The sequence below is a fragment of the Oncorhynchus mykiss genome, chromosome 11 (genome assembly GCF_013265735.2).
Source record: "Oncorhynchus mykiss isolate Arlee chromosome 11, USDA_OmykA_1.1, whole genome shotgun sequence".
NCBI classification, from domain to species: Eukaryota; Metazoa; Chordata; class Actinopteri; order Salmoniformes; family Salmonidae; genus Oncorhynchus; species Oncorhynchus mykiss.
In genome coordinates this window covers 58,076,479-58,100,051 of record NC_048575.1, presented here as the reverse complement: position 1 = coordinate 58,100,051, position 23,573 = coordinate 58,076,479, and the positions used below count along the sequence as shown (strand labels likewise).

The 23,573-nt window shown below is 43.5% G+C and overlaps 1 protein-coding gene across 3 annotated transcripts in view; it reads left to right on the top strand.

Moving 5' to 3' along the window:
- The window catches only part of LOC110535069 (tetratricopeptide repeat protein 28), a 328,541-nt gene that overhangs the window by 89,473 nt on the left and 215,495 nt on the right, over nucleotides 1–23,573 (top strand). Inside the window, exon 1 of one of the 3 annotated variants that reach the window (XM_036935887.1) lies at nucleotides 17,196–18,042. The exons of the other annotated variants lie outside the window; for them this stretch is intronic. Coding sequence (XP_036791782.1) covers nucleotides 18,016–18,042 — 27 coding nt within the window. The 5' untranslated portion in view covers nucleotides 17,196–18,015. Of the gene's footprint in view, nucleotides 1–17,195; nucleotides 18,043–23,573 lie in introns of those variants that run through there. 3 annotated transcript variants of the gene reach the window in all.

Here is a 23,573-nt window from a genome sequence, read left to right as displayed (position 1 = left end):
AGAAAGATGCTTGCTGGCACCCAAAACGAATTTTCTTTCCCGATCACGGATAATAAAAAATATATATAATCGTATCCAGAAATTTGCCCATATCTGTTATGATACTTGTTTTGTCCGCTTACTCGGCACACCCCTAATATACAGTGTGGTTCAGAGGTGTACATGGTGCATAAACAGTATAGTGCAGTTATTAGTATAGCAGGTCATTGATGGTAAGGTTTCTCTAAAATTCAAGGCCTCTTAATCCCCATGAGCACATTGGCTAGTAGGTGGGGGCCACAACACAGGGGGAGCCTTTTCAGGTAGAGGTGAAGGTTGTAGAGGTGGATGTTGTGTTATAGGTTGGGGTAGAGGTGAAGGTTGTGGTAGAGGTAATGGTAGAGGTGGAGGTTGTGGTAGAGGTAGAGGTTGTGGTAGATGTAGGGGTAGAGGTGGAGGTTGTGGTAGAGGTGAAGCTTGTGGTAGAGGTAGAGGTGAAGGTTGTGGTAGAGGTAGGGGTAGAGGTGGAGTTTGTGGTAGAGGTATAGGTTGTGGTTGAGGTAGGTGTTGTGGTAGAGGTAGAGGTTGTGGTAGTGATAGAGGTTGTGGTAGATGTAGGGGTAGAGGTGGAGGTTGTGGTAGAGGTGAAGCTTGTGGTAGAGGTAGAGGTGAAGGTTGTGGTAGAGGTAGGGTAGAGATGGAGTTTGTGGTAGAGGTATAGGTTGTGGTTGAGGTAGGTGTTGTGGTAGAGGTAGAGGTAGAGGTTGTGGTAGATGTAGATGTAGGGGTAGAGGTTGTGGTAGAGGTAGGGATTGAGGTGGAGGTTGTGGTAGAGGTAGAGGTAGGGATAGAGGTGGAAGTTGTGGTAAAAGTAAGGGTAGAGGTGAAGGTTGTGGTAGAGGTAGTTGTGGTAGAGGTTGTGGTAGGTATAGAGTTGGAGGTTGTGGTAGAGGTGGAGGTTGTGGTAGAGGTAGAGGTAGGGATAGAGGTGGAAGTTGTGGTAGAAGTAAGGGTAGAGGTGAAGGTTGTGGTAGAGGTAGTTGTGCTAGAGGTTGTGGTAGAGGTGGAGGTTGTGGTATAGGTAAGGGTGAAGGTTGTGGAGGTTGTGGTAGGGGTAGATGTGGAGATTGTGGTATAGGTTCAAGGTTATGGTAGAGGTGGAGGGTGTGGTAGAGGTGAAGGTTGTGGTAGAGGTAGAGGTTGTGGTAGAGGTAAGGGTAGAGGTGGAGGTTGTGGTAGAAGTGGAGGTTGTGGTAGAGGTGGGGTGAAGGTTGTGGAGGTTGTGGTAGGGGTAGAGGTGGAGATTGTGATAGAGGTTGTGGTATAGGTGAAGGTTGTGGTAGAGGTGGAGGTTGTGGTAGAGGTAGGGATAGAGGTAGAGGTTGTGGTAGAGGTAGGGATAGAGTTGGAGGTTGTGGTAGAGGTTGTGGTTGAGGTAGGGATAGAGGTAGCGATAGAGGTGGAGGTTGTGGTAGAGGTAAGGATAGAGGTGGTGGTTGTGGTAGAGGTGAAGGTTGTGGTAGAGGTAGAGGTTGTGGTACAGGTAGAGATGAAGGTTGTGGTAGAGGTGGATGTAGTGGTAGAGGTAGGGGTAGAGGTGGAGGTAGTGGTAGAGGTGGGGTAGTGGTGGAGTTTGTGGTAGATGTATAGGTTGTGGTTGAGGTTGGTGTTGTGGTAGAGGTAGAGGTTGTGGTAGAGGTAGTGGTGGAGGTAAAGATGAATGTTGTGGTAGAGGTGGAGGCTGTGGTAGACGTGGAGGTTGTGGTAGAGGTGGAGGTTGTGGTAGAGGTAGGTGTAGATGTGGGGTTATGGTAAAGGTAGGGATAAAGTTGGAGGTTATGGTAGAGATAGGCATAGAGGTGGAGTAGAGGTAGGTTTAGAGGTAGTGATAGAGGTTGTGGTAGAAGTAGATGTAGGTGTAGAGGTAGAGGTAGGGGTGGAGGATGTGTTAGGGATAGAGGTGGAGGTGTTGGTTGAGGTAGGGGTGGAGGTCGTGGTAGTGGTAGGGATAGAGGTGGAGGTTGTGTTAGGGGTAGGGGTGGAGGTCGTGGTAGAGGTAGGGATAGAGGTGTAGGTTGTGGTAGAGGTAGGGATAGAGGTGGAGATGTTGGTCGAGGTAGGGGTGGAGGTCGTGGTAGTGTTAGGGATAGAGGTGGAGGTTGTGGTAGAGGTAGGGGTGGAGGTGGAGGTTGTGTTGGGGATAGAGTTGGAGGTTGTTATAGAGGTAGGGGTGGAGATCGTGGTAGTGGTAGGGATAGAGGTGGAGGTTGTGGTAGAGGTAGGGGTGGAGGTGGAGGTTGTGTTAGGGATAGAGGGGGAGGTTGTGGTAGAGGTAGGTGTAAAGGTAGAGGTAGGGGGAGAGGTACGGTACAGGCAGAACCAGAGGTCGAGGTACAGCACAGGTAGATCCAGAGGTAGAGCTTGCTAGTCAGAGCTGAGATAGAGCAGGGCCTGGGGTGTTTGAGTATGTGGGGAAAAACATGTGAATGATCTCCCTGTGATATCACTCACACCAGTCTGTGAATCACTAATGTTTGGTGTTTTATTTTTACTTCTCCTCAGTTACACAGAGATGTGTCTATAATTCTATATTCCTATGAATAGTTTTTGTGTGCTACTCCTCCCTCTCCTGTTAAGAGGGTTAATGCACATTGAGGTGTCTCTCAAGCAGATATTAGTAAGTGGAGAAAGAGCAGTAATTGCCATAATACGGCTGGAGTATTAAAGTATTTAGAGCCTCATTATTGCATTGGGGAGGAAATCAATTTTAAATTTGAGGAGAGGAGATCTTAAAATCCAAAGGAACATTTTGTTAGTAGTTTGCTATTGTGCTGCAGCTTGCGTTTCTATTTGTATTTCATTAGCACATTAAGTCAGAGAACTTTTGCACATTTGATTTCATCTCATTTCCATTGTAGTCTCCATCAACTGCAGTACTCAGTTTTGATGATCGCTTATTAGATACAGTATTTTGGCTTTAATCTTTCATTTCAATTCAATTCAAGGTGCTTTATTGGCATGGGAAACATATGTTAACATTGCCAAAGCAAGTGAAGTAGATATTAAACTAAAGTGAAATAAACAATAAAAATGTACAGTAAACATTACACTCAAAGAAGTAAAAAAAAAATCAAGACATTTAAAATGTCATATTATGTATATATACAGTGTTGTAACGATGTGCAAATAGTTAAAGTACAAAAGGGAAAATAAATCAACATAAATATAGGTTGTATTTACAATGGTGTTTGTTCTTCACTGGTTGCCCTTTTCTTGTGGCAACAGGTCACAAATATCGCTGCTGTGATGGCGGACTGTGGTATTTCACCCAGTAGATATGGGAGTTTATCAATCTTTTATTTACTTTACTTTTTTACCCCTTTTTCTCCCCAAATTCATGGTATCCAATTGGTAGTTACAGTCTTGTTTCCTCGCTGGAACTCCCGTACGGACTCGGGAGAGGCGAAGGTCGAGAGCCTTGCGTCCTCCGAACCACAACCTAACCAAGCCGCACAGCTTTTTGACACAATGCCTTCTTAACCCGGAAGCCAGCCGCACCAATGTATCGGAGGAAACACTGTAACGACCACGTTAGCGTGCACTGCGCCCGTTTTGCCACAGGAGTCGCTAGTGCGCGATGGGACAAGGACATTCCTGCCGTCCAAACCCTCCCCTAAACCAGACGGGTGCGACAGAGCCTGGACTCAAACCCCTAGTGGAACAGCTAGCACTGCGATGCAGTGCCTTAGACCACTGCGCCACTTGGGAGGCCTAGAAGTTTATTAACATTGGGTTTGTTTTCGAATTCTTTGTGGATTTGTGTAATCTGAGGGAAATATGTGTCTCTAATATGGTCATAAATTTGGCAGGTTAGGAAGTGCAACTCGGTTTCCACCTCATTTTGTGGGCAGTGTGCACAAAGCCTGTCTTCTCTTAAGAGCCAGGTCTGCCTAAGGCAGCCTGTCTCTCTCTCTCTTTCTCGCCCTCTCTCTTTCTCTCTTTTTCTCTCAATCTCAGTGTTTGTGGTTACTTGTGTATGGGTACGTGTGTGTGTGTGTGTGTGTGTGTGTGTGTGTGTGTGTGTGTGTGTGTGTGTCTAAGTACAGAGAACACTGTCTGTGTCTGCAGTGGCAGCACATGGATACATTTGACATGAGACAGAAGCTGAAAACTGGGACTTTAGATTTGGTGCGGCGACGATGGAGGGATGAAAGGTAATTGAAAAGGAGAGGGATGAGTTTGCTTTGGGGTTTCCAAACTGAGGGACTAAGAAGGGTGGGTCTGACCACAGCCATGCGTGTGTATGTGTGCTCAGACACACAGTTTGTCAAGAGTAGACATAAAGAAACACACAGACACACACACTCTCTCTCTCTTTCTCTCTGTTCCATGTCTGTGGACTGCGTTGAGTTTGTGCAGGACCTCACAGGATCTCTCTCCTTTTGTGTCACTGTGTGCGACAGTGCTGATATCAAATCGAACTTGATATCAAGTTTATTGGACGCGTACACAGATTTACAGATGTTATCAGTTATAATTGATCCTGCCGCAGACGCCTCTTAAACTGCTGCCTTGATTTAAACAACATGCCAGAGCACGTTTCATCCATGTCCAAGTCCACTGAATTATTAAACACAGCTCTGAAGAAAATGTCCCTCTTTTTGCATGGCGTCTTTGCATAACTCTGGAGTGCAGCCACTTGGGTGGATAAACTAGTCTTTCTTCATTACAGTAATTGGGTGGAAAAGAAGGATTTGGGTGAGAGGATAGAATAAGATCACATATCTTTAGCACGATGAGTTAAAGACACTGAAGTGAGACAGATTGCACACTGGATTATCTCTTGTGAGAAGGAGATATTTCCACGTTTAATATCCCATAGGCTGTTTAGAATGAGCCCTCTTGGGTTTAAAAGATCTGGGGTTGTGCTGTTAGCAGGGTTGGTGATGTTCTGATCATAGAAATATAATAATTCATTCTAGTTCTGCGGTTCTGATCAGCCTGTGTTAACATGAGTGGATCAGGAACACACGTACAGTATATGCCACTGACAACACCTAGAGCCTACGACACAGAAGGTTTGTAAGGCCATTGACACCAGGCTTAATATTAATGTACACTTGAATTTAGGCTGGTTAGATTCCATTGATCTAGTGGTCTATCCAGCTCTCATAGTTCGCAAACCAGGCATCTGAGGGAATGAGGCAGCCTGGTAACGAACTATGAGACTGGCTTGTTTGTCACATACACTACATACACTACAAAGTATGCGGACACCTGCTCGTCTAACATCTTATTCCAAAATCATGGTCATTAATATGGAGTTGGTCCCCCATTTGCTGCTATAACAGCCTCCACTCTTCTGGGAAGGCTTTCCACTAGATGTTGGAATATTGCTGCAGGGCTTCTATTTCCGCCACAAGAGCATTAGTGAGGTCGGTCATTGATGTTAGGCGATTAGGTCAGCGTTCCAATTAATTCCAAAGGTGTTCGATGGGGTTGAGGTCAGGGCTATGTGCAGGCTAGTCAAGTTCTTCCACACCGACCTCGACAAACCATTTCTGTATGGACTTCACGTTTGTGCACAGGGGCATTGTCATGCTGAAACAGGAAAGGGCCTTCCCCAAACTGCTGCCACAATGTTGGAAGCACAGAATCATCTAGAATGTCATTGTATGCTGTAGCGTTAAGATTTCCCTTCACTGGAACTAAGGGGCCTAGCCCAAACCAAGAAAAACAGCCCCAGACCATTATTCCTCCTCCACCAAACTTTACAGTTGGCACTATGCATTTGGGCAGGTAGTGTTCTCCTGGCATCTGCCAAACCCAGATTTGTCTGTTCGACTGCCAGATTGTGATGCTTGATATATCACTCCAGAGAATGCATTTCCACTGCTCCAGAGTCCAATGGCGGTGAGCTTTACACCACTCCAGCTGACGCTTGGCATTGTGCATGGTGATCTTAGGCCTGTGTACGGCTGCTGACCATGGAAACCCAATTCATGAAGCTACCAATGAACAGTATTTTCTTACGTGCAATTCGCTTCAGCACTCAGTGGTCCCATTCTGTGAGCTTGTGTGGCCTACCATTACGTGGCTGAGCCGTTGTTACTAGTAGATGTTTCCACTTTACAGTAACAGCACTTACAGTTGACCAGGGAAGCTCTAGCAGGGCAAACATTTGACAAACTGACTTGTTGGAAAGGTGGCGTCCTATGACGGTGCCACATTGAAAGTCACTGAGCTCTTCAGTACGGGCCATTCTACTGTCAATGTTTGTCTATGGAGATTGCATGGCTGTGTGCTCGATTTTATACACCTGTCAGCAATGGTTTTGGCTGAAATAGCCAAATCCACTAATTTGAAGGGGTGTCCACATCTGTATGCATGTAGTGTACTTAAAGATTGACTGTGGGCTTTAGAGTGCGCTGTCATGTTGAAACGGAATCACTAAGTCCCTGTGATTCTGTAACCTGGGACGGAGCGCATGGAAGCTTTAGTCTAGAGCAGGGGCTGTTTGTTCTAGCTGCCTGGGAATATGTATAAGGCAGCTAGCTGCCTGCCTGACCAGCAATATGGAATCTGAGAGTCCCCTAACCCTAACCCCTCCCTCCCTCACCCTACTTAGCATTTGTTGGTGTTATGGGTTAGATTCATACTGACACCATACTGGTCCTCTCTGCTCTTTGGGGAGGGTACCCAACAAAGAGAAAGGATTTTGAAATATTTTGGGAGGCCATCTCTCCCGCATTGTCTGGGAGCATGTTGGGTGGTCAACGTGCTAACCCTCATCCATCCCTATTAGAGGAAACTTATCAGGGATGGCTACTGGACTGAGAAAGAACCCCACTGAGAGGCTTGGAGGTATGTGTGTGCGTATGTGTGTGTGTGTGTGTATATGTGTGTGTGTGTGTGTGTGTGTGTGTGTGTGTGTGTGTGTGTGTGTGTGTGTATACGTGTGTATACGTGTGTATATGTGTGTATACGTGTGTATACGTGTGTATACGTGTGTATACGTGTGTATACGCGCGTGCGAGAATAGTTGCTCTGTGCAGATAGGACCCTGTGACTCTGAGATATGCTCTGGCTCATTAATTAGAATCTCCCATTATCCCCCTCAGGCTCCAGACACTTAATCAACACTGATCTCCACACACATATATGCAAACACACACACCTCTTAAAGGTCCACATAAGGAAAAATCCTGACACAACATCATCAAAAGAATAAAGCACACTTCAAAGAGGAACCTTTTAGAATGAATGGTAATGAGGGTTATTTGTTTGTTGTGATGTATGGCACAAGGGAAGTGGGTGGGTGACATAGCTGGTTAACGCTTTTATTATGATGTTATTGTTAGGCATTTCAAAACAAATCCATCCATCTGTCATGTCTTAATGCGGAAGCAATTTATCAAGGACTCTTAATTATATTTGCATATTTAAATGGATGTATTATGAAATTAGTGTCTGAAGATTTCCCATCAATAATAGGCCACACATTCACTAAGCTGCTATTGTAAAATATTGCGTAATGAATGTTAAAAAATACTATGCTGCTCATCTGTGGACTCTGCTTGTGGCTGCAGTGGTATTACCAGGTATACCCAGCCCAGTTCTTTTTTTACTTTTACTGTTGAAAAGGGACATCCCAAGTACACTACCGGTCCAAAGTTTTAGAACACCTCAATTTTTCCTGTTTTTATTGAAATTCACACAGTTTAATGTCTTAATGTACTCATAGAGCATAGATCAAATAAACAATGGGAGACCAAAAATAAATAATCGTTTTGTTTAGCAAAATGTAATCTACATTTTTGACTCATCAAAGTAGCCACTTTTTGCAGACAAACCAGCCAAACACACCCGTGGCATTCTTTCTACAATGGAAATCAAATATTGTTTGAAAGGTTCTTCCCAACACTGTTGCAGAAGTTCGCCACAAATGTGTTGCACTTGTAGGTTGCTTTTGCTTTCAACCTTCTGCCCAGTTCATCCCAAACCAGCTTGATGGGGTTTAAGTCATTCCATGATTTGAAGTCTCGTTATTTTTTTCTAAGGTAGTTCTGACATATCCTGGAGGTATGTTCTGGGTCATTATCTTGCTGTAGGATGAACTCCTGACCAACTAGTCGTACACCAGAGGGTATTGCAAGCCGCTGCCTAAATGCTGTGGTAGCCGTTTTGGTTCAAGGTGCCACTCACTCTGTGCAAGTAGCCGACTATGGATCCAGCAAAAGAGCCCCAGACCATCACGCTTCCTCCTCCATGTTTGACAGTTGGTGTCACACACTGAGGAACCATTCTTTTGCCTACTCAAGGAGTACAAAAACCCTGCGTGATAAACCGAAGATTTCAAATGTTGATTCATCGGTCCATAAGACCTTCTTCCAGTCTTCAGTAGTCCACTGGTGATGCTTCGTGGCCCAGACAAGCCTCTTTTTCTTATTTTGCCATCTTAGCAATGGCTTTCTTACTGCCACTCGACCTGTCAAACCTGCAACTCGAAGTCTTCCCCTCACAGTTGAAACTGAGACTTGCTTACTTCGACCAGTGTTATGCTGTGCTTGAAGCTGTTGTCCTATGAGCCGCCTATCACGCAAGCTGTTAACTCTCAGAAACCTGTCTTCTGATTCTTTTGTGGCTTTGGATCTGCCAGACCTCTTCCTGTCAGAGTTTCCTCCAGTTTCCAAGTGCCTTTTGATGGTGTAGGAAACTGTACTCACTGACACATTGGCTTTCTTTGCAATTTCTCTAAAGGAAAGACCTACACTTTTAAGGGTTATAATGGTCTGTACCTTTGTTAATTGCAGAGGTTTTGTAAGTAATCAACAAAAGTTGGGACACCTGTAGGAATTGTTAGCATCAATTTTCAAGGCTTAATTTACTTCCATTGCTGCAGAACAGCTGTAAGTTGTTAACCCATTACATGTTCCCTGAAAAGGGCTTTTTTTAAACTCTGAAGTATACATTATTTTTCAGTTTTTGGTAACCTAAACTTTTTTTTAAAACAGTTTACTGCTTACCTTTGTTCCATTTCAGATTATTCCCTGGACTTAATTTAATCAGGTTATTCACTGCTTACATTTCAATAAAATATTTACAACTTTTGACCGGTAGTCTATAAATACAGTAAAGTACACACACTAAAGGGTAAACAAATATGTTTTGAGCAAAATAGTGTTTTTTAGACACAACTGCAACTTCAAGGAGTACGGTATTCATGGAGGTGGTCTGATTAGATTTGTATTTAGTCGCATACACAGGGTCGCAGATGTAGTTGCAGTGTACTGTGAAATACTTCAGCTCTGAGCTCCAACATTGCTGGTGTGAATAAAACAATAAAAAACTAAATCATAATAATAATATATACATATTTACAACTGTGATAATGATAAATATACATGTCAGTTGGGGTATGGGCAGGGTAATTGTCCGTTGAGAGGGGAAAGAAGTCCGGGCGGACATGTGAGGGACAGGGGGAGCAGGTAGCTGACTAGTGGTGGCTATTCAGCACCCTGATGGTCTGGGGGTAGAAGCTATTGGCCAGTCTTAGTTTTAGCCATGATGCTTCTGTACTGCCCGTGTCTGAGTGACTGAAGCAGGGAGAACAGGCTGTGGCTTTGGTGCCTGAGGTCCCTGATTATCTTCTTGGCCTTCCTGCGACACCTGGTGTTGTAGGTGTCCTGGAGGGCAGGCAGTGTGCACCCAATGGTGTGTTCAGCTGAGCGTACCACACTCTGATTTTGATCTCATCAGCCTCCCCCTTCCTTGAGGAACAACAGAGGAGCAGTAGTGAGCAAAAGAGGAAAGACCCACCCTCCTACTTGTGATGTCAAAATGTTATTTGTCACATGCACTGAATACAACTGGTGTAAATGCTTGCTTATGAGCCCTTCCCAACGATGCAAAATAAAAATACAAATAAAATTAAATAGTAACACAAGAGGAATAAAATAAAATACACAAGAATGGAGCTACAGTGAATTCGGAAAGGATTCAGACCACATTACTTTTTCCACATTTTGTGACGTTACTGTCACTCCTGCTCCCGCTCCCCCTCCCTGGCGCTCGAAGGTGTCAGGCTCCCCAGCATTACGTACTCCTGCCACCATCAGTACGCACACCTGCCTTTCCCCGTCACGCGCATCAGCGTATCATTGGACTCACCTGGAGTCAATCACCTGTTTATTACTTCCCCTACTGTATATTTGTCCGTTCCCCATCTCTGTTCCCCGCTGCTGCACTGATTGTCATCTGTCTTTGTTACCCGTGTGCTGACACTGTTCCTGTTCCTAATGAAATGTTGACTCCCGTACCTGCTGCTCTTCTCCAGCATAATTCCTTACAGTTACAGCCTTATTCTAATATGAATGAAGAAAAATAATCTTACACACAATACCCCATAACAACAAAGCAAAAATTGTTTTTTAGAAATGTTTGAAAATGTATTAAAAATTAAAAAATTAAATATTACATTTAGATAAGTATTTAGACCTTTTACTCAGTACTTTATTGAAGCACATTTGGCAGCGGTTACAGCCTTGAGTCTTCTTGAGTATGACACTACAAGCTTGGCACACCTGTATTTGTGGAGTTTCTCACTTTCTTTTCTGCAAATCCTCTCAAGCTCTGTCAGGTTGGATGGGGAGCGTTGCTGCACAGCTATTTTCAGGTCTCTCCAGAGATGTTCCATCAGGTTCAGGTCCGGGCTCTGACTGGGCCACACAATTCAGAGACTTGTCCCGAAGCCACTCCTGCGTTGTCTTGGCTGTGTGCTTAGGGTCATTGTCCTGTTGGAAGGTGAACCTTCACCCTAGTCTGAGGTCCTGAGCACTGTGGAGCAGGTTTTCATCAAGATTCTCTCTGTACTTTGCTCTCTTTATCTTTCCCTCGATCCTGACTAGTCTCTCAGTCCCTTCCACTGAAAAACATCCCCACAGCATGATGCTGCCACCATCATGCTTCACCTTATGGATGGTACCAAGTTTCCTTCAGACATGACGCTTGGCATTCAGTCCAAAGAGTTCAGTCTTGGTTTCATCAGACCAGAGAATTTGTTTTTCATGGTCTGAGAGTTCTTTAGGTGCCTTTTGGCTTCCGTCTAGCCATTCTACCATAAAAGCCTGATTGGTGGAGCGCTGCAGAGATGGTTGTCCTTCTGGAAGATTCTCCCATCTCCACAGAGGAACTCTGGAGCTCTGACAGAGTGAATATCAGGTTCAAGGTCACCTCCCTGACCAAGGCCCTTCTCCCCCGATTGCTCAGTTTGGCAAGGCGGACAGTTCTAGGAAGAGTCTTGGTGGTTCCAAACATCTTCCATTTAAAAATTATGGAGGCCATTGTGTTCTTGGGGACCTTCAATGCAGCAGACATTTTTAAGTACCCTTCCCCAGTGCCTTGACACAATCTTGTCTCGGAGCTCTACGGACAATTCCTTCGACCTCATGGCTTGGTTTTTGCTCTGACCTGCACTGTCAACTGTGGGACCTTATATAGACAAATGTGTGCCTTTCAAAATCATGTCCAATCAATTCAATTTACCACAGGTGGACTCCAATCAAGTTGTAGAAACATCTCAAGGATGATCAATTGAAACAGGATGCACCTGAGCTCAATTTTGAGTCTCATAGCAAAGGGTCTGAATAATAAATAAGGTATTTCTGTTTTTTACATTTCTAAAAACCTGTTTTTGCTTTGTCATTATGGGGTACTGTGTGTAGATTGATGAGGGAAAAAATGATTAAATCCATTTTAGAATAAGGCTTTAACGTAACAAAATGTGGAAAGGTCAAGGGGTCTGAATACTTTCAGAATAATAAACTGTATGTACAGCTGAAAAGCAGACTGGAGTAGGACTTTTAACATTCACTTTTTTTTTTTATTATACAACAATTGAAATAGAGATTACTGAGCACTTTTTTTGTATCCTGAATTATTGATTAAGAAAAAGTGAATGGCTAGCATAATTAGAGCATGTGGGGAGATGCTCTTCAAAGAGTATCTTAAATCATCCCCCTGCACCCCCTCCTCTCCTCTCCCACTAGCACTGACTTTGCTGATAGCTAGTTTATTGAGGAAAAATGTATTTACTATGACGAGACATGTGGTTGTCCCAACTAGCTATCTTAAGATGAACGCACCAACTGTAAGTCACTCTGGATAAGAGCCACTGGTCAATGACTAAAATGTAAATGTAAAATGTACTGTAGTTGTAAATATAGGCCTCTTAGAAAAGCTTTCCCTCTCTGATGGGTTTAATTGGCCAACTCCTCTAGTCAACCCCATAAGCCTTTCCTCTTCACTGAGAGGATCCTGTATATATTATAAACAACTACTCATAGTAATGGTGGTTTGGAACTCACATAGAGTGTGAGTGTGTGTGTGTGTGTGTGTGTGTGTGTGTGTGTGTGTGTGTGTGTGTGTGTGTGTGTGTGTGTGTGTGTGTGTGTGTGTGTGTGTGTGTGCGTGCGTGCGTGCGTGTGTGTGTGTGTGCGTGTGTGTGTGTGTGTGTGCGTGTGTAGCAGGGGATATGTATCTTCATGCTTTTATCATGGCATTTGCCACCTGGAAACTTCAGCCAGCTAATTAAAATGGCTTTGTTTATTGAAATGTGCGTCAGACAGCTAGGCTCTGTAGTGTAGTGACTTAAGAGCAGGAGCAGGCAGCCTGAGTGAAAATAAATGACACAAAGACATGCAGGAGAGGTATCTGAGAACTGCCTGCTACTTCAACGGTTTTTATATCCCTCTTCTGACAATTTCATTTTCATTTTTGCCAAACCACCTCTGTTACTGTCATCTGGGTAATGTGCTCTCTCTCTCTCTCTCTCTCTCTCTCTCTCTCTCTCTCTCTCTCTCTCTCTCTCTCTCTCTCTCTCTCTCTCTCTCTCTCTCTCTCTCTCTCTCTCTCTCTCTCTCTCTCTCTCTCTCTCTCTCTCTCTCTCTCTCTCTCTCTCTCTCTCTCTCTCTCTCTCTCTCTCTCTCTCTCTCTCTCTCTCTCTCTCTCTCTCTCTCTCTCTCTCTCTCTCTCTCTCTCTCTCTCTCTCTCTCTCTCTCTGTCTGTCTGTCTGTCTGTCTGTCTGTCTGTCTGTCTTTCATCCGCACCCCCCCCCCCCTTCCCACACACTGAAAAAGAGATACAGAAACATATACACACATCCCATTCAGAACATGTAGTAATGGGTCTAATTGGCAAGAACAAGAAAAGGAAGCAGAAACTTTCAAACAGCTCAACTCAAGGAAAATGGAAGAGGTTTTTTTTCTTTCCCTCTGATGGCTTGAGTCTGATTTCCTGTGCGTCTCTGATTGGGAAAGCAGAGGCATGCACAGGGAGCCTGCTTCTATATGGAGAGGCCAGATGACAGGCTCCACCAGGAACAAAAACCACTGGAAATTCACTCCTGGACAATACATGATAGAAGTGGTTGTTATTGATAATGTAACATGTCAGTTTTCAAAATACCTGAATGGTTGAAACATGTTGTAGTTAGACTGTCAGTTTTATATGCCATCTGCTCCTGATCAAAGTCAGGGTATGTGTGTGCATGTGTTTGTGATTTAGGACTATTATGAACATGGGTAGCTTGGCAATAAATTGCTCTCATACCTGTGTATGATGTTTAAATGTTATGTTTAAATGACTCTACTTTTAACATGTTGTTACATTGTAGGCTACTTTAGTAATTGCACTGTAACTCCATTGTAATGGAGTTGATATTTTGTTATTACACAAGTGGAATATAGGATCTGTAATGCAATTACAATAACACAGTAACTAGGGCTGGGTGATATGGGCAAAATATCATATCACGGTATTTTAAAAAAAATTGACGGTATGATGGTATTTGATGGTATATGATGGTATATGATGTTTTGAGTGATAAAAGTTCTAAATGTGCTTTATGAGTAGTGTGTGACCCAACACATACTGTACATTCTAAGGGATTTTAATGGACCTTCCTCTATGCTGATTGTTTTATGCTGTTCAATTCAACTTCAAACACAAACAATTTTCAGGATTTTCAACTATTTCTGCATTTCCTGCACTCATTTGAAATAATTTCCACACTGCCACATAGGGCTGCACGATATGGGCAATATGGGCAATGTAGGCATTATTTTTAACCAAATGTTGCAATTACGATTTGAATTACAATTTTGAGCAAAACACTTGGGTGAACTGTTGGAATCATGGAATTAACATGATTATTGTAATTCTATACTTAGAATATAATAGTGGGCACTTTGAATACAGTGTTGTTTGACATGACAATGAATGAAAATGCCAGGGAGGAGTTATTGTGATAGGGTAGGAACCAAAGTGTTGTTAAGTGTTTGCTCGGGGACTCTATAGTCTTTGGCTACATTGAATGTTTTCTCTTAGCTACGTCATGTAGCTAAAATATTAATTATTCTCGTATTTCTCTTTGATTTAGAAAATTCAAACAACATGCTGATTTAGGTATTCACCATGACTGGTATTATCAGGCTGTATAGCTAATTACGTTGGCTCTGACTCAGTACATTTATTAGCTAGCTAGCTAACTATCGATTTGCAATAGCAGCTAACAAGATTTAGGCCCAACTTGCTAAGAAAAGACAAACTAGCTATTTGCATATGTAAGAAACACAAACTAATAGTGTAATTATAGGACGCTAGATGATTTATATTAAGAAGCAAGGTGAAAACAGCATCTTTGTCATCAACATTGTTGCATGTGCTGCATTGACCATGCAGACTGAATGCAAGTGTCTCGTGGTCGAGGAACAGAAAGTGCGCTCCTTGAATGACAGTGGGCGGGGCTAGGTTTGTGTGGAAAGCGGCATGGAGAGAGAGCGATGACTCAAGTAGCGAAGTAAACTAAAAATGAACGTTACACACTGCATATCACATTTGACAAGCCAAACATTCAAATACCGTTATAGAAGGTAAAGTAAAAACCCAAACCGGTCTGTGCCTCAATACCGGTATATCGTAACATACGCTATAACACCCAGCCCTAACAGTAACTAGAGTGTTATTACACAGGTATGTTTGAGAGAGTAAATTTATATTTTGGGATAGCTAGCATATCAATATTAGAATGAGGGCACATAGGAGTGTAGTACACTCAGAACTCTTTAGAGAGTGAGTGTAAGTGCACTTGGAGGTCTTTCGGGAGTAGGGTTAGAGAATAAGATGTGGGCTAATCCTGTGTGTTGGCAGCAGCCCAGAGGGTGCCTGTTTGCCTTAGAATTGTCACCAGCCCATCTGACTAATAATATTGAAGACTGAGCTGCCATTAGAGGGCAAAAATTACAACACCAACCCCAACAACCCAGATTTGTGTTAGGGTGGGGCTCTGTGTACTGCCCTGTTAATGGCTTGGTATCCACAAAAGGTTCAAATGTAGACACACACACACACTTGCATTGTCATTGCACACAGAGCTTGAACATACAACATTAGTGTCATTATGGTGTGACAACAAGGAGGTTTACAATTACACTGCCAGCTGTGCTCATAGTGTCAGCGTCCCACTCTGCATTTTGTTTCTGTTCATCAAGTGGATTAGCATGTGTCGTTTCAACTCTATACCCTGCAGTGTTTTGTCCAGGGGCCATATGTCAGTGTCCCCTTCTGTTTGCCTTTTGTTGTCACAGTGACCCCTAGGTGCATTTTTGACCTCTACTGACCCTGGAGGGACACCAGGCCAGATGTTTTTTTCTTATTTTTAGCTCCTAATAGGTGCATATTTAGACACTGAATTTAGTTTAGGATAATTCACTACAATTTTTCGTTTTAACAAGATCACATGAAGATAAATACTGAGGGAAATGGTACACATTAAGTCAGAGACAGAGGTAAATTGATTTTGATGACACCAATCCCATCACGCTGCATGTCACTTTGTTGACCCCATCCTGGTCCCATCCTTCTCAGTCAGATGGCATGGCCATCCCCTCAGTGTCAGCCCAGGTCAGGGCTAGTGGGGCTGCCTTTAGTTTGCAGTGGTTGGGCGCAGTAGGAGTGAGAGGGTTCTTCCCAGAAATACCAGGCTCTGCTCTGCTCTCTCAATTGACTTTTCCTCCTACCCACCAAGATTACAAGTGACAAGAATTGCATCATCAAGACTGGGAAAATTGTAGCACTTATCTGGCTGTGAGATTTTTATCACTGGTCTGTGGCCAAATATGCCAGAAACAAAAAGCTTGGCAGGCAGCTGAAAAGCACAAACTCTGTCTGACAGCTGCACCACTAAAGAAAACTAGCTAAAAATGGTGGACATGGGTCATTGTCTTCAGAGAAACATGGGTCAGAGGCCTCATGTACTCATATTATCTGTCCTTTTAGAATCTTGTTTACTCTCATAGCCTGTACCACCATTACGTCCCATTAAGACTTACTCACCACTAATAAAAAGGGAGGACACTACTACCCCAGTGACATTACTTGTCACACTTACTACATTTTGCACACACTGTATATACACTTTTCTATTGTGTTATTGACTGTACGTTTGTTTATTCCATGTGTAACTCTGTGTTGTTGTTTGTTTCGCACTGCTTTGCTGTATCTTGGCCAGGTCGCAGTTGTAAATGAGAACTTGTTCTCAACTGGCCTACCTGGTTACTGACCCCCCCCCCCCCCCCAAAAAAAACACTACCAGAGTCAAAGATCAAGGCAATTTAGCCAGAACAGATGAGCTGTGTTGTTAGAATCTATTAAGACCATGCCACTATAAACGGCGAAGGGGATATACCTTGAATGGTGCTGGAGGCTTATAGAAAGCTGCTAAGCAGGTGTCGCCTCCTGATACTTTTGTTTTCTATCTTATTTGAAGGGGATTATGGGCCTACCTCTTTGTGCAGCACACCAGCAAATAAGAGTTGATTGATATGTGAATGAATGTGTCTGTATGCTTTTTGTATACAGTAAAATAAAGCTGTTGGTGTTGTGGCAAGGATGACGTTTAAGTGTTTTCACTTTCACATAGTATTGCGCAAGTTCTACTCCTCCACTGTTGCAGTGCCTTTATAGTTGTGCCATACCTTCCTGGGGGCCCTTGTGTTAGTGCAGTGTTGGCTCAGCTCTGTCTGGACTCTTTTCTCTGGCCACATCCGCTTTATATCCGTCGCGCGCGCCATGGTTAGAGTATGACCGCGCCGGCTCGTGCCTGTGCTGCTCGGTTCCAGCTCTGAGCGCTGCAAATCCCGAGCGCTAAGGAGCAGGGAAAGGAGTCATTATAGTTGTGTCGTCCAGTTTGTTGCTGTTGCAGGATATCCTTACAGCTCCTCGCATAGAAATTCCAGGGATTTGTTTCTGCCCCCTCTCCTCCCGCGACTGTTTCTTTTGCGCTGTGTATGTAGCACGTTCGCGGTAGAGATCTGTTTTTGGCACTGACATTTGCTAGACATTTGATGCCAAATTTTTTACCGTTAGATAAGGAATTAACAAGAGTTGTCAAATGTTTCTGTGTTTTGAAAAGGTTTTGGAAATACCCGTATTTCGGTGGGATAAGCACACAACGTTGGACTTGTGTTCATTTTTGCTGTCGGACTAATGGTTTTGTAATGCACGAACGACGTGGAGGTTGACAAAAAAGTTGAAGAATGAATTTCCACATAGTCCCGCAGACAAAGTAACTGGATAGGTCTTCGAAAACCCTGCTATAAGACTGCCAGCGGAGCGATCTACCGACAGGACTGTACAAGAAGGGGTGGCTCATCTCGGATTTGTAGTTTGGATTTTACACTCCGTGGCCCATAGTCTTATTTATCCAAAACGGTTGAACTGAAAACCGGGACATTCAGATGTTTTAGTCAAAAATATTCTCCTCCATCCAATTAGTTGAATTAAGAGGTGCTATCGCGTTCCATCTCTCCCCACTTGACGTAGAACCGTGCATCGCCTATCATGCGCCGCTTCTTGGAGAAAATATGCTGCAAAATTGAAGGAAGTCAAGAAGCAGCATGACTTGCTCTTGGAATTCCCTTGAATCTCAATTTTCCTCTTATATAATATCTTGATGCTGTACATTTTTGGTTTACAAATATGATGAAATGGCAGCCCCGGAAGAAGGTGAGTGAAACTGATATGTTTTAGTTTTCTGTAATATACTTGTAGGTAATTAATAATCTCACCGGTACATTCTTTCCAAGTTTACCGGGGACTCGGTTTTATGATGATAGGTTGGTTAGGTTACACGTACTGTGTACACGGCTTGTCGTTTTGGCCAAAAAGCAATATATGCATTTTTATTTTGTCCCAGTATTGTAGCCTACTACTTTATGGCCACAAGATAGGCTATAGGGCCAGTCAATGTTTCTATTTTAATTGTTCCTTTTGGATAGGCACTTGTATTAATTTCTGGGCTCATGTTTGCTGATTCAACAGTGACCTTTGTTTCATTAGGTTATTGATAATAATTAAGAAATTGCAGTTTTCACAAACCTGCATATCCTTTTGCTGGACACGACTCGTGAGTGGGAGCGAATGTGAAAAATTATGCTCGGGTGAATAAAATGAACTTGAAAACAGTCTGGAGATGAGTGACGGTGCGTGTCAAACGGTTCAATCGAATGACATGTAATTGTCCATAAAATGAATTAAACATCCTTTTAGTGCTGTACTCTATTTCCGTTGAAAATGTGTAGGTTATTTGACATAAATGTATAGCCCAGTTTCAGCCAGAAATAGGAAGGCAAATAGTCTTAAAGGTGATATAGACATCCCATAACATTGCGCATTCATTGCCCTTGAGAAATGTAAGTACAATCTCCTTGTATGTATATCCTTTATGCTACTGCCATCGATTTGTGTAGAAACCAACAGTTTGCAACCAGGACCCTTTAGTGGCCTTCTTTACGAATTGACAAGTCAGGGACATCACTGAGGGATAATTAAGGCATTTTGTGTAGGATTTGCAGATAGCTGTGAGTCATCCCATCTAACTGTGAAATTGAGATTATAGATAGTCGACAAAAACATAACAGCCTATATAATAAATGATGTTTAAAGTTAAGCCAGCAACAATTAATCCCTTCTTTTGGAGGAAACTATACTATTTTCCTCTAAACTCTCTTCTATTGTTTTCCTTGAGAAACGTTCAAGTATTACCACATGGAAAAATATAGGCTTACATGCATCATCTGAAAAGCACGAAACCTCTCATGGGCAAAGGTGCAGCAGATATTACGCTTTCTTCCCACTAGGTGGCACTTGTCTATTGATATGAGAAATGACATACTCCCAGAATGTGTTGCATCTCGATAGTCAAAGTTATCTTCCCTAATCTAATTTTGTTTATGCCAACTGACCCTTAAGATTTGACCTACGGAAAGAAACAACGTTGATATGTCTTACTCATATCCCTAATTTTAGATCAGCAAAGGTGAGGGATTGGAGATGGATGAAAGGAGATAAGGAGATGGATGAAAGGACATGAGGAGAGGAAGCCAATTCAGACTACTGAGACATACCCACAGTGTCGGCAAACTTGCTCTATCTGCTCATTGCTCAAATTCGGCTTTATCAGTCGTTTGTTCTGAATCATGTAATGGGGATAGTAATTAATGAGAATACTTTTGATCCTGAATAATTTGCTGATGATGAAAAGAGAAATGTAAAATAAAGGTTCTTATTATAGAATGATTACCACAGTAAAGAAAAGACCGGTGCATGTCATGAATCATTCCAGCAGCTGCGCTGCAGCTCTGCCAGAATCATCCACGAGACCCCCCTCTGAGGATTAAAAGCCTTTACTCACAGCTGGAATCCAAACCCAGTCACACTGCAGCAAAGTTGCTCAACCTTAAAAGACCATAAGGGAGAATGTTGTCATTCATTTCCATTGAAGTTATTGATTCAATTAAGGCCTACATGTTGTTAAAGGCTGAATAAACTGGATTTCAAGTGTGGTGCCTCACAACAATGAACAAAGGTTATTACATGTTTGAAGTGTATTGAGTCATTTAAATGCAATGCTATTTTGCACATCAATAGCTCACGCACACACACGCATGCACACACACACACACACGCATGCACACACACACATACACGCACTAACTTACTAACTCACTTTCCACGCGAAACGACCTACACATTTTATTTTATTTATTTTATTACACCTTTATTTAACCAGGTAGGCTAGTTGAGAACAAGTTCTCATTTGCAACTGCGACCTGGCCAAGATCAAGCGTAGCAATTCGACACATACAACAACACAGAGTTACACATGGAATAAACAAAACATACAGTCAATAATACAGTAGCACAAAAGAAAACAAAAAGTCTATATACAATGATGTAAGTTAAGGAAATAAATAGGCCATGGTGGCGAAGTAATTATAATATTACAATAGTAATTACAATATAGCAATTAAACACTGGAATGGTAGATCGGCAGAAGATGAATGTGCAGGTTGAGATACTGGGGTGCAAAGGAGCAAAATAAATAAATAAATACCAGTATGGGGATGAGGTAGGTAGATAGATGGGCTATGTACAGGTGCAGGGATCTGTGAGCTGCTCTGCCAGCTGGTGCTTAAAGCTAGTGAGGGAGATGTGAGTCTCCAGCTTCAGAGATTTTTGCAATTCGTTCCAGTCATGGGCAGCAGAGAACTGGAAGGAAAGAAGACCAAAGGAGGAATTGGCTTTGGGGGTGACCAGTGAGATATACCTGCTGGAGCGAGTGCTACGAGTGGGTGCTGCTATGGTGACCAGTGAGCTGAGATAAGGCGGGGCTTTACCTAGCAGGGTCTTGTAGATGACCTGGAGCCAGTGGGTTTGGCGACGAGTATAAAGCGAGGGCCAACCAACGAGAGCGTACAGGTCGCAATGGTGGGTAGTATATGGGGCTTTGGTGACAAAACGGATGGCACTGTGATAGACTGCATCCAGTTTGTTGAATAGAGTGTTGGAGGCTATTTTATAGATGACATCAGTTGTTGAGGATCGGTAGGATGGTCAGTTTTACGAGGGTATGTTTGGCAGCATGAGTGAAGGATGCTTTGTTGCGATATAGGAAGCCAATTCTAGATTTAATTTTGGATTGGAGATAACTTAATGTGAGTCTGGAAGTAGAGTTTACAGTCTAACCAGACACCCAGGTAGTTGTCCATATATTCTAAGTCCGAGCCGTCCAGAGTAGTGATGCAGGTGCGGGCAGTGATCGATTGAATAGCATGCATTTAGTTTTACTTGCATTTAAGAGCAGTTGGAGGCCACGGAAGGAGAGTTGTATGGCATTGAAGCTCGTCTGGAGGTTAGTTAACACAGTGTCCAAGGAGGGGCCAGAAGTATACCGAATGGTGTCGTCTGCGTAGAGGTGGACCAGAGAATCACCAGCATCATTGATGTATATAGAAAGAGAGTCTGCCCGAGAATTGAACCCTGTGGCACACCCATAGAGACTGTCATATAATGCTGACTGCACATTAAAAACATTCAGGTGTCTTTTCACACACTGTTTGGGCATGTGTGTGACATTGTCCCTTCATCCTGTCCTCTGGTATAGCACCAAAGACATCTCCTGACTGTGCGCTCTGTCCTAGGCATTGAGGCATTGCACAAGGCAGTCAGGAAGAACAATGGAGGCAAAGATACAGCCATTGTGTTCCTCTCCCGTGGTTTCTGGAGACTACTTTCTTTTCTAAACCACTCACAGACACACACAGACACAGCAATGGCTGAGAAGGTCCTTCAGTTCAGTATTCCCGCTCTCACTTATAATGTGTCTGTTTTTCAATCAGTCGTGTTGCTCCACTTGTAGTTTGATGGAGATCAATAGGAAAGCATAGGAGGATCATATCGACTCAGGCCAAGTGTCTGCCCTACCTCCTCATAATGGATTACACTAATAAGTTAAAAAGTCCATATCTGCTCAGTGATGTTGGAGGGAGAGAGAGTTGGAGAGAGATTCCCTTGCTGTTGGCCCCTGATAGCATCTATCCAAAAGGATGGAAAAGGTGAAAATTCCAGGTTTTCCAGTGGATTGGTAGGATAGGCTACCTTGCTGCTCCTCTCTGCCGTTTGAATGCACAGAACACCTGAACCGATTAGAGAGCAGGCTCTATTACACTTTTGTAATTAAACAGAGTAGGAAACACGGAACTGGGGGGGGGGGCTCCTACTCAAGGTTCAGACATAGTCAAGATAAGCCTGCCTGTTCAATAATAATCCATCTTCGCTTAGCAGATAGCTTTGTTCACAGGCTTAACTGCCAAATGCACAGTGGGGATTTGAGCCATCAACTCTCTAGATCTGACCATTAGTCCAGTCACTGCTCCTAACAAGCCAGCTAATCCAGACACACTGTCCTCCCAGAATGACTGTAGTCCTGTAGAGCTGGGCCATTGGTATTACCCCAGCAGTGGGCGATGCTATAAGGAACACTGAAGGTCTGAGGTGTTGAGCCTGCAGTCCGTGGTGGTGGCCATGCTGCCGGTCGAGGACAAGCGTGTAGAAACACAGACAGCACCTGTTCTGTGAAGAGGCTAATTCAATGAATCAGGCTAGAGCTGACATTGTACCTCCAACCGCGGCACAACTGAATAAAGAAGTAGACCGCAGGCGGTATCCTCACACAGAATGCAGCGCAGAGAAGGTAAAAGCATTGTGAGTATTGTTTTTTCTATTTGTACGTGTGCAGCTCAGAACGGACCCCCCCCCCCACCTGTAACCCCTCAGCTAGTCGTCTCCACTTCTCCATGTGTCATTATCACCCTCCGCTATCTGTCTGTGTGGAAAGGCCTGACATCCTGTTACCATGCCTCTAGCTGGTCTCAGTTTACAGAACTGGTTTGCACGTTTGTAGTTCACAGCCAAGTTTATGGCAGCCTGAACCCAAGGATGGGGAAGTCACTGTTTGTTTTTGTGGTCATGCCAGCGGTTCCTCTGGGGCTCTCTCAGTTGACTTAAAGCACATTCACCTGTGTCTGACTAAGACACAGCCGTATGGCAGAGCCTTATGTCTCTGTTTACAGTATGTGAGGGGAGTCTAGTTGTGGCCTAAGCCCTTATCATCTCCAGGGTCACTCCTTCATCTCTGACCTAGTTCGCCACATTTTGACTTGGGGGGGAGTTTCTTATTCTGTGTTTTTCTTTTGATTCAGCATTATTTCCCTGTGACTTCTCCTGGCTGGCAGCAGCAGCAGGCCGGCAGTTTGGAATAGATTTACGGCAGAGGAAAAGCCATCAGAATGTGAGGAGAGGCTGGAAGACGCGCATCTGAGGGGGAGAGGAGGGAGGGAGCAGGGAAACAAGAGAAACCTGCCTGTTGATTGTCAGCAGGCTGGGAGAAGTTAGGAGAACGTTGGACAGAGATTGAGACACATCAGGGAACAAATGAATGCGAATGAATGCAAGATGCAAATGAATGCGAGATGGAAAAGGAGATGGATAGAGCTGGAGATATAAGCAGAGATCTGGAAGATGTAGAGGAGGAGAGGAGATGGCATTACTGTAGAGCTGTAGACATTGATAGAATTGGAGATGAATTGAATAAGAGAAAGTGAGAAAAAGGAGGTAGAGTGTGGGAATGGAATAAGAGAGATTGTACAGGAGATAAATATTTGGAGTTGAGGAGTGAGAGAAGGAGAGGGCCCCAG